Genomic DNA, 12,419 nt, shown 5'->3' on the forward strand with positions numbered 1-12,419 from the left:
ACCTTTTTGCAGTTTCTTCAGTTTTAATCTACTGTTCATAACCAATAGATTGTGTTCAGAGTCCACTTCTGCCCCTGGAAATGTCTTACTATTTGAAATCTGGTTCCTAAATCTCTGTCTTACCATTATATAATCTATCTGAAACCTTCTAGTATCTCCAGGGTTCTTCCATGTATACAACCTTCTTTCATGATTCTTGAACCAAGTGTTAGCTATGATTAAGTTATTCTCTGTGCAAAATTCTACCAGGCGGCTTCCTCTTGCATTTCTTAGCCCCAATCCATATTCACTTACTACGTTTCCTTCTCTTCCTTTTCCTACTGTCAAATTCCAGTCACCAATAACTATTAAATTTTCGTCTCCCTTCACTACCTGAATAATTTCTTTTATCTCATCATACATTTCATCAATTTCTTCATCATCTGCAGAGCTAGTTGGCATATAAAATTGTACTACTGTGGTAGGCATGGACTTCATGTCTGTCTTTGCCACAATAATGCGTTCACTATGCTGTTTGCAGTAGCTTACCCGCACTCCTATTTTTTTATTCATTATTAAACCTACTCCTGCATTACCTCTATTTGATTTTGTATTTATAACCCTGTATTCACCTGACCAAAAGTCTTGTTCCTCCTGCCACCAAACTTCACCAATTCCCACTATATCTAACTTTAACCTATCCATTTCCCTTTTTAAATTTTCTAACCTACCTGCCCGATTAAGGGATCTGACATTCCACACTCCGATCTGTAGAACGCCACTTTTCTTTCTCCTGATAACGACGTCCTCTTGAGTAGTCCCCGCCTGGAGCTCCAAATGGGGGACTATTTTACCTCCGGAATATTTTACGTAAGAGGACGACGCCATCATCATTTAATCATACAGTAAAGCAGCATTCCCTCGGGAAAAATTACAGCTGTAGTTTCCCCTTGCTTTCAGCCATTCACAGTACCAGCACAGCAAGGCCGTTTTGGTTAGTGTTACAAGGCCAGGTCAGTCAATCATCCAGACTGTTGCCCCTGCAAGTACTGAAAAGGCTGCTGCCCCTCTTCAGGAACCACACGTTTGTCTGGCCTCTCAACAGATACCCCTCCATCGTGGTTGCACCTACGGTACGGCTATCTGTATCATTGAGGCACGCAAGCCTCCCCACCAATGGCAAGGTCCATGGTGCATGGTTCATGGGGGGTGGTGGTGGGGTTATTAAGTAATAAAACCCAGTATATTGTCGTCAACAGCTAGTGTTCATCAGAGAAAAGGGTATTGTCAGGAGTGTCTCGGGGAAGTGTGATAGGACTACTCTTATTCTCTCTATGTGTAAGTTATTTGATGAATAGAATGAGCAGCAATATGCAGCTGTTTGCTGATGGTGCTGTGGTGTATGGGAAGGTGTCATCTTGAGAGACTGTAGGAGGATACAAGGTGACTTAGAAAAAATTTCTAATTTGTCTAATGAAGAGCAGCTTGCTGGAAATGTAGAAAAATATGAGTTATGAGTTAATGCAGATGAGTCTGAAAATCAATCCTGTAATGTTCAAATACAACATACAGTGTACTGCTTGGCACAGTCATATTGATTAAATGTCTTGGTGTAACACTGCAAAGTAGTATGAAATGTGACAAGCTCATAAGGATGGTAGTAGAGAAGGCGAATGTTTGATTCAGTTTATTGGGAGAATTTTAGGAAAGTGTGGTTGATCTGTGAAGGAGACCACATACAGTACACTAGTGCAACCCATTCTTGAGTGCTACCTGAATGTTTGGGATGTCCGCCTCATTTGATTATGGGAAGATGTTGAAGCAGTTCAGAGGTGAGCTGCTAAATTTGTTACCAGTGTGTTCAATCAACACACAAAGCTCCCTCCTAGGTCCGCAAAGTGGAAAGTGAGCTGGTGAGACCCCAATCACTCTACCCCATTTCAACACAATGAGCAACTACATGGTGTTTCATGAAGTTATACTGACCATTCCACAGCATGTGTTACACATAAGTGGTGGCGCAGTGTGCAGACATGCCCAGGGATGCTTATTTTTACAAAATGTGTTAACACTACATGAAATACAGATCTGGAATGGGACTGATCATGTTGAAGTACTAAACAGTAATCTGTCATAATGTATTGCTTGTCCATTTTTCAAGTATCTAACATTCTTCAACACCTACATGACCTACTGCTGTTGCAGAGGGAGCCAATTTAAGCCTGTGGATCACTTCATGTTGTGGAAGTAAGGGTGGGGAGATGGATTTGATTCCTCTCATTGTGTGAAAAGTATTCCAGCCACTTCTAGTGGGTATAAAGAAATCAGCATTGTGGAATACGCATTGAAAGGATAAAACACTTGGGGAATGCTCTGTAGTATGGTAAACAGTTAGCTGCTCCATCTGATGCACTTCTTCATAAGTGTCGCTGAGTCCCAAACCAGTAAGTAGGTTGATTAGATTTGTTGATTTAGATTTGCTGTGAATGAATGTTGAGTGTGACAGCATGTATTATAGGAGATATAGATGATAGAGAGTGAATGGCAGTAATGTGGCCATGGGATCCGTTGTTATTGTGGCAGCTGCTTTTATGATTCTCTCCCTTCTGCTTTTTCATCTCTGCTCTTTGAAGAATACCACACATAATTTAAAAAAAAAATTACACTATCTACAAAAACACCCAACAGATTTTCTGGTGCAAATTGTGCAGTAAACTATGCAGTCCACATACATATGGGGTATTGTACCAGAAACTTTCTCCAGCAGTTCGTCTAAGGTGAACTGGTATGTGTCATGTCACTTTGACCAACTGAATATCTGCTTCATCCTCAGGATGTCCTCTTTTTTTCAGTATACATACTTAATGTATGAAGAACTATTTTTAGAGGTCAGTGTGACACTTTGCATCTACAGAGTGTAGTTCTCCAAGAGAGCAGAAATGTCTTCATTTGATATCTTTCCATTCATCCTTCCTCTGTTGTGTCCTGTGCAAGTCTTTCATCACAATTGCTGTTTCTGTCCTCTGTTTTAAAGAAATTCAAAATTGCCATCTTTAACATAAAACAGACAGTTAGTTTTTGTTTTAAACAAATTCCACTTCAGCTGAATGCAAACTCCATGGGACATTGAAGGGTGTTCCTCTGAAATCTGTTAATTTAATCGGCCGTGGTGTACTCTTACTCTTTTACACAAGATACATAGACAACACTGGGATTTTTGTTCATGAAACTTTCAGCATTTCTAAATTTCTCAAATAACTTGCATTTGCCAATTCAACTGCTTTCTCACTAATATTATATAGGTCATTGACACTGCAACACATACAAATTATACACTTCTCAGTCATTGTTTACAGGAATATATTCTACATAAAAACTCTCTTAAAAAACTAAACTCTGCCCGAACAGGCCATGAAGGCCCAACCACCATGGCATCCTCAGCCCACAGGAGTCACTGGATGCAAATGTAGAGGGGTTATGTGGTCAGCACACCCATCTCCTGGCAAAATGTCAGTTTACGAGATCTGAACCACTACTTCTCAATCAAGTAGCTCCTTAGTTTGTCTCACAAGGGCTGAGTTCACCATCCAAGTGCTGGCCCAGCATGACAGTGCTTAACTTTGGTGATCTGGTGAGAGCCAGTGTTATCACTCCAGCAAGGCCTGACTAGATTCTGGTGATTCGTCTTCCCTCACAATTCTAGCCATTAAAAGGATGAATTCTGAGTAGAGGCAGGGTGTCTTTTGGCATTAATGAGAGCTAAAAATTTTGTATATGCTTAATAAAACTAGTCTCTGCTTCTTTTTCCTTTCTTTCTTTAGTGAAGCCAAAAGTTTTTTTCTACTAATTCCATGATGATTTCTCCAAGAGTAGTCCACTGCAGCTGTCCTCCATGGTAATTGCATGCAGAGTTGGCTGATATAATACTTAGCTGGTACTCAGTGATCACAGTTTTATTGTCAAGTTTTGAGACGTTAATTATTCTATTAGCATTGTTATGAAGTGAGCATGAAGCTCATAATTGACAAGAAACTTGAGATGACCTTTTTTCAGTCCAAATATCTTCAGTAAATGATTTCTTTCATCAGACATTGTCTAGTAACACTACAATCAAGAAGATGACAGTATTTAGAGCGTAAATGCTTCCATTTAAGTTTGCAGCAGTTTAGTAGAAAGAACTGGATGATAGTGATAAAAAGCTCATGCTCTACACAAATATCAAGAAGTGGACTCTGTTGCCAGTGCAGTTCACTACTCTTTATTTGGTTGTGACAGTATGCTGTGGTTCATAATATGTCCTAAATTAAGTTTTCAGCAAGTAACGTTAGTTCACTTGACCATGGCCGCTTCAAAAGAACAGAGCTTAAATGCTCATAAGAATGCTTATTAGAGTTATATTTATTAGGTGTTGTCATGATGATTGAGTGTAATGTAGTAGTTTTCAGAGATAGGGATGAGAAAGATCATGATCTGTTCATTTAAAGCAATGGGAGGAAGGCAGTGCTCATTGAGTGAACTAGTCTTTCCTGCAAAACCAACATTGTGACTACAATGTTCTCCACCTTCCTTCCCCTTCAAAAGGATGAATGAATCTGCTGTCCTCAGTCATCTTACCGTCATCTGATAACTGGGCTTCAGTGAGAGCAGCAATGTCTTTTTCAGCATGTGCTAACACAGAGGTTACAAGAGCTCCTCTTGTTTCTAGTCTGTAATTGAAATTCATCACATCCATTTTTTTCCATATCCCTTGTCTAGTTTTCATTCTTTTTGAGTTAATTTATTTTTCCTGCTAAGTTTGATTTACCGTAAGGGCACAACTAACTAGTCAGATTAACCACTAACATTCGGATCACATTAGAGACCCTCCCAAAGTGGGGCAAGCGTCAGTGTTTCCAAACAGATCTGTGCACTCATATATATTGTTTGTATCTCTGAGTAGTCTAGATTAGAGACACTCTGTGTCAATCACCACCTGTCTCCGTCACCTTTGTCATATCATTGATTACACTGTTAGATATAAATCACTGGAAAGAGCCACTGCCACAAAATATCTAGGAGCATGCATACAAGGCCATAAAAACAACCATTTGAAATTAGACAGATAGCAGAGTGATATTCATTGACAGAAGCGAAATGAAAGTAAATACACCCACAAAAGAGGGCACAATTAATGTAGAAGAGCTTTTTAAAGAACTGGAAATATTTAGTAGTAGTTTTAAAAAATGGAAATTAAAGCATAAAAAATTGTAAGCCAACAGTATCAACTTCTTCAAACATTTTTTAATTCCTATATCATCTTCTTTCATTGTATTAAATTACAACTGATGATAGAAAAGAAAAAAAATTTGCCCTCTCCATTGACAAACTGAAATAATACTCATGGTAATTTATGAAAAATCATGTAAGTGTGACTCTGAATAGGATGAGACACTGTAAGACAAAAATGACTATATGAATTGGCTTACAAGTCAGCATATCAAATGTTAGAAGTCTACATAGGCCAGAAGCTACCAAAATTGTGGTGTACAAATTGGAAGAATATAAAGTCAGTGTCACTGCATTACAAGAAAATGGATTGTGTGGGGAAGTGATTTTATGTGAGAATAAATCATTAATCTTTTATGGATGGTATGAAGAGAATGGAAGGCTTGACTGTAGAACAGGATTTGTGGTGAGTGGCTGTTTCTGTAAATCAAGTGAAGTGTGCAGTCAGCAGAGGATGTCATGTCTCATTACAAGGAATAAGTATGGAAATATAACACTTGTTAATGCATATGCACCAACAAGTGATAAGGAGGAGAAAAGTAGATTTTATGAAGAATTAAAAACAATGTGAAAGCATTGGTACCAGAAATATTAAAGTCATTTTGGGAGATTTCAATGCCAAAGTGAGATAGAAAGACCTGTGTAGGACCAACAATTAGGAAGGAGGCAGTACATGCAAAAACAGATGACAGTGAACTATACCTAATCAGTTTTGTACTAACTCAGAGCTTTGTGGTGAGCTTGACAATTTGCCCCCCCCCCCCTCCCCCCCCAGATGGATACACAAAGGGACCTGGACACCTCAGTGGTAATACTATCAATCAGGTTGATTGTTTGCTTGTAGATGATAGGTACTTATAAATGAGAGGTGCAAGGTATTAGATATTAGATCTTACAGAGGTGCTGCTGTAGGGACTGACCATTAGCTAGTAATTGGAAAACTACAATTGTACTGTAAAAATATAGAGAAACAACATGGTCAAGAGATAGTTAAATGCTGAGAAGCATAAAGATCCAGAGTAGTGTCACCAGTATAATATCAGAGTGTATAACAAGTTCAAAGTCCTGGCATCAAACCTCAGTGCTGAAATAAATGTTATTGATCAATGGGAAGATATAAATACCACCATAACTGAAGCAGCAAAAGAAATGCTGGGAGGAAAAAATCCAACACCCAAGAAGAAATGGTTCAGTGATACATGTGAAGAAGCTGTGAAAGCCAGGAAGAGAGTAATGGAGACTTTAATGCAGGATAGAAACCATGCAGAAAAACAGGAAGCATTCAAGAACATAAAATGAGGAGCAAACAGTATTCTGAGCACAGAGATAAGAAAATTCATGACCAATATGGTTAATGAAATAGAGAGGGCAAATACAAATTTGACAACAGAAAAATGCCAGGAAAAGGGTCTGTACAGGAATAGGGAATATTTTGAGGAGATGTTGAATGCTGAGGATCCTGAAAATATCTCCCCAAAAGGAATAATTGCAGAGGGTGTAGAGGAAGAAGAAACTGAAATGACTCAGTATGATGTAGTTAGAGCTACTAAGAAACTGAAGAATAATAAGACGTCAGGAGAAGCTAGGATAATGGTAGAGATGTTAAAGGCAGTAGATAACTCTTCAGAAAGAGAAAAAGAGTCTTGTAAGTGAAGCATGGAGAAAGGAGGAAATCAGTTACAATTATTTCACTGCAGGAAAAGAACTCTAAAAGGAGCTGAAGCCGTTATAGAGGTATATCTCTGCTAACTGTTCCATACAAAAAGCTATCATGAATAATTCTTGATAATCTGAAGTCTTATGCTGATTGGTCTAAGCTATCAGTCAAGTTTTCAGGCAGAAACATCAACTGTGGATCAAATTTTCACCATGAGACAAATCTTCAGGAACTGCTGTGAATTCAACCTATGCATCCTGATAACATTCATAGTTCTCTCAAAGGCTTATAGTAGTATATGCAGGTTAAGTATTTACAACATCCTGAAGAAGTATGGCACACAAAGAAAGTTAATAAACTTGGTCGAGGTGTGTGCAGCAGAGGTGAGAGCCAAACTCAAATACTAGGAGGAACTGTCAAAGGAATCCTCCTTTGGTCCTCAAGAAAGTAATTCAAGAAATGAAAATAGAGGGCAAAGGGATAAAGCTAAATGCAAAGACACAGACATTGAGATATGCAGATGACATTGCAGCCAAAGTGGAGTCAGAGGAAGAGGTAGCAGAAATTATAATGGACTTAGCCGAGAATGTCAGTGAAATTGGATTGAGGATTGATGTGGAGAAGATTGAAGTGATGGAAGTACACAGAGAAGCCAATAATAATGCCCCACTACAGACAGGAGTGTGGAACATATCCAGAGTAGAAAATTTTAAATACCTTGGCACCTGGATCAGCAGGCATGTTTAAACTAAAACAGGAGATTAATCAGCGTATAGTCAGTGGCTCTAAAACTTTCTCAGCCTGAAGCAGGTAATGTCATCAAAAGACCTGTCAGTTCAGAACAAACTTAAAGAAACCTTAAGCACCACAAAAAAGATGAGGAGAACCTTAAGCACCACAAAAAAGATGAAGAGAACCTGTTGATCTTTGAAAGGAAAATCATGAGAAAGATCTTTTGAGCAATCCAAAAAGAGACAACATGGAGACATAGCAAGAACCAAGAGTTGTATGGCCTGATGAAACAACCAAAAATAATGCAGAAAATGAAAGTGAGGGGAAAACCTGGCAGGGAAAATTGCTGGGGGGGGGGGGGGGGGGGCAGACACCTGCTGGGCAAAACCTGTGGCTATGGGAAAAATTGACAGAACCCATCCAATTGGAAGACCGAGGAAGTAATGGAGGATGAACTGTAGAAGAACCTTCACCAGCTGGGTGTCTATGAGAACTAGATCCAAATTATACAATATTGGTATCTATAGAAGAACACTGTAAGGTTGGTGCATGACCTTCATTGTCCTTGACATAAGTATGTGTGTATGCATGTAATTTTCGAAAACTGTTGCTGTTAAGTAACTGTTAACTGGTTGTCCACATCAAGCTTTGTGCATTTTGTGTACAACTTGTGTTCCTATACCACATATATGTTTTCTGCACCAATAAATCACATAAGATTGTATTTCCCATAGTTAACTGGTAAGTAATTCATGCATGATTTCTTTTAGTTTCTGAACAATAAAAAATAGAGGGTTTTTTATTTTTATTTATTTATTTATTGAAATAGTAATTTCTTGAACCACCTCCACAGTTTTTTCACTGCACTGCCACAGTGACCCATTGTTTCAAGAAAATAAAAGTAAGTTAAAGTAATAATAATCAGACCAATATAATTTGGATAAAAAACTGCCTAGGGTTAAAGGGAGTATTCTTGTGAAATTGGTAGAGTTATTCATATTAAGATATTGTTATTTTTGTGTAATTTTATGAATATTGCATACATAATGATTCATACATAGGGTTATATTAAATCTGAAAGGAAATTGTCATGAGAAAGGTATTAAAAGGTGGAAAACTTACTTATGGAAAATAAATTCTTTACCAGCTTTGAATAAAATTTTTACTGTTGCAGGTAATTGGTCCTCCAGGCCCTCCAGGTCCAGCTGGCAGCCCAGGTCTCCAAGGACCCCCAGGGATCAAAGGGGATAGGGGAATGGACGGAACAAAAGGAGAGCCTGTAAGTGCTTTCACTGTCTGTATGTATTTCAGATATTTCTTTCATCAACCTAAATATAGCTTCAGCATAATTAAATGATTATGTTGAATCCATTGTTTGATGAAAATATTTGCCCTGGATTTATGACAATATGACCAGTATTCATACAAATACTACTTCTAACTAACAGTGAGTTTCCTTTTGACTTTATATATTTTAGTATTCCATCAGAAATTAGTAAGTACAGGATTCTGGAATTCTGTTAACAATTGCCCTCCATACTTTTTGACAGATTTCCAGTGCCACTGAAGTATCTGGATGTAACTTTGGATGAGCACTTTAGCTGGGCAGAGAATAGTGTCACCTTGTGCGAGAAGACTTACATGTGCCTCTGTGCCCTCAAAAAATTTCAGAATATATATCCATAGGATGTGAAATGTAAATTACCCAATCACCCATTCTACCAAACCTCCACTATTGTCACACATTTCTCTTGATGGGACATCCACAGCTGGTGTAAGTAGCAGTTGTTATTGAAATGTCTGAATAAATTTTATTTTCCAAAAATGAAAGCACAAGCAAGTTTCAGGTCAGAAATTCCATCTTCAGGTTCATCTGAAAAATTATAACTAAATTGTGACAACCACAAAATGTCAAATTTTTAAAAAGAATTCAGAACTTGCAGTGATATTTTAAAAAATACAACTTATAGGTACAGAATGTCCAACTAATAGAGGTTAATATACAGATTTTGTGGTTAGTGGCTTATAAGCAGAAAATTCGTCTCATACATTCCTAGGCCAGACAGAAAACCTCTCCAAGAGCAGGGCAGCCTACATAAAAACACATTAAACCCCATTTATAAAAAGTGCGACTGCTGCAAATAAAATCAAAAGATCAACTATTAATGACTCTACATCACATGAACCACAATACTACTTATAATGATATATAGTTAAGAGTGTGTCTAACATGTTTCTGCAAAGAGTGAAATAGCTGGACTTTCATGCACTAGAACCAGATAAAGAAAGAATACATAATCTTTGCACCTACAGTCATCAGCATGTACACTGTAGTACCCTTCTACAAAGACTTCGGCTTATCAGTACTTACCAACCACACACCAGTGTAAAAGTGCCAGGGGGTGGGCAGTATTGCCACCACATAAGCGAGTGCAATGCGTATGCCACCTCTTGACTAAGCTCCAAACTAATATCCCCATTATCAGCATATCTAAAACTTCTAAAAATAGAACCACTGTCATCATGCTAATTCCAAACATCCACTATTATTACAAATAATATTGCCTGCTGTAAACCAATCTCAAAACCAACAGGTGTAACAAGAATTAGGTAAGTGACATAGCTCCTATCATGCCACTCTGGAAGTCATATGGCACATTATGACAGCACACATAAAATTGTCACTAAATCCTTCTGAATATGCTTAGTGTAGTCATCTCTTGGTCTCTCTCAATGATTTCCACCCTCCACGCTGCCCTCCAGTGTTAAATTGGTGATCCCTTGATGCTTCAGAACATGTCCTACCAACCGGTCCCTTCTTCTAGTCAAGTTGTGCCACGAATTTCTCTTCTCCCCAATTCTATTCAGTACCTCCTCATTAGTTATGTGATCTACTCATCTAATCTTCAGCATTCTTCTGTAGCACCACATTTTGAAAGCTTCTATTCTCTTCTTGAATAAACTATTTATTGTCCATATTTCACTTCTATACATGGCTACACTACATACAAATACTTTCAGAAACGACTTCCTGACTCTTAAATCTATCATCTCTACTTCTACGAATATAAGTTATTTTGCTCCCCAAATAGCAAAACTCATCTACTGCTTTAAGTGTCTCATTTCCTAATCTAATTCCCTCAGCATCACCAAATTTAATTCGACTGCATTCCATTACCCTCATCTTGCTTTTGTTGATGTTCATCTTATATCCTCCTTTCAAGACACTGTCCATTCTGTTCATGTGCTCTTCCAGGTCCTTTGCTGTCCCTGACAGAATTACAGTGTCATCGGCAAACCCCCAAGTTTTTATTTCTTCTCCATGGATTTTAATTCATCTCCAAATTTTTCTTATGTTTGCTTTACTGCTTGCTCAATATGCAGACTGATAACATGGGGGATAGGCTACAATCTGTCTCACTCCCTTCCCAACCACTCTTTCCCTTTCATGCCCCTCGACTCTTACAACTGCCATCTGATTTCTGTACAAATAGTAAATAGCCTTTCGCTCCCTGTATTTGACCCCTGCCACCTTCAGAATTTGAAAGAGAGTATTCCAGTCAACATTGTCAAAAGCTTTCTCTAAGTCTACAAATGCTAGAAACGTAGGTTTGCCTTTCCTTAATCTATTTCCTAAGATAAGTTGTAGGGCGAGTATTGCCTCATTTGTTCCAATATTTCTATGGAATCCAAACTGATCTTCCTCAAGGTCGGCTTCTACCAGTTTTTCCATTCATCTGTAAAGAATTCTTGTTAGTCTTTAGCAGCCGTGACTTATTAAACTGATAGTTCAGTAATTTTCACATCTGTCAACACCTGCGTTCTTTGGGATTGGAATTATTACATTCTTCATGAAGTCTGAGGGTATTTCGCCTGTTTGATACATCTTGCTCATCAGATGGCAGAGTTTTGTCAGGGCTTGCTCTCCCAAGGCCATCAGCAGTTCTAATGGAATGTTGTCCACTCCTGAGACCTTGTTTCGACTTAGGTCTTTCAGTGCTCTATCAAACTCTTCATGCAGTATCATATCTCCCATTTCATCTTCATCTACATCCTCTTCCATTTCCATAAAATTGTCCTCAAGTACATCGGCCTGTATAGACCCTCTATATACTCCTTCCACCTTTCTGCTTTCCCTTCTTTGCTTAGAACTGGGTTTCCATCTGAGTTCTTGATACTCATACAAATGGCTCTCTTTTCTCCAAAGGTCTCTTTAATTTTCCTGTAGACAGTATCTATCTTACCCCTAGTGAGATAAGCCTCTACATCCTTACATTTGTCCTCTAGCCATCCCTGTTTAGCCATTTTGCACTTCCTGTCGATCTCATTTTTGAGTTTTTTGTTGACTGGAATACTCTCTTTCAAATTCTGAAGGTTGCAGGGGTCAAATACAGGGAGAAAAAGGCTATTTACAATTTGTACAGAAATCAGATGGCAGTTATAAGAGTCGAGGGGCTTGAAAGGGAAGGAGTGGTTGGGAAGGGAATGAGACAGGATTGTAACCTATCCCCCATGTTATCAGTCTGCAAATTGAGCAAGCAGTAAAGCAAACAAAAAGAAAAATTCAGATTAGGTATTAATATCCATGGAGAAGAAATAAAAACTTTGAGGTTCGCCAATGACATTGTAATCCTGTCAGAGACAGCAAAGGACTTGGAAGAGCAGTTGAACAGAATGGACAGTGCCTTGAAAGGGGGATATAAGATGAACATCAACAAAAGCAAAACAAGGATAATGGAATGTAGTCAAATTAAGTTGGGTGTTTTGCTATTTTGGGAGCAAAATA

General features: G+C 38.3%; 1 protein-coding gene across 1 annotated transcript in view; it reads left to right on the forward strand.

Annotated features, from left to right (window-relative positions):
• Positions 1 to 12,419, forward strand: part of LOC126192064 (collagen alpha chain CG42342-like) — a 660,839-nt gene that overhangs the window by 402,736 nt on the left and 245,684 nt on the right. Inside the window, exon 17 of the mRNA XM_049932580.1 lies at positions 8,808 to 8,912. Coding sequence (XP_049788537.1) covers positions 8,808 to 8,912 — 105 coding nt within the window. The remainder of the gene's footprint in view (positions 1 to 8,807; positions 8,913 to 12,419) is intronic.

The sequence above is a fragment of the Schistocerca nitens genome, chromosome 1, assembly GCF_023898315.1.
Source record: "Schistocerca nitens isolate TAMUIC-IGC-003100 chromosome 1, iqSchNite1.1, whole genome shotgun sequence".
Lineage (NCBI taxonomy): Eukaryota > Metazoa > Arthropoda > Insecta > Orthoptera > Acrididae > Schistocerca > Schistocerca nitens.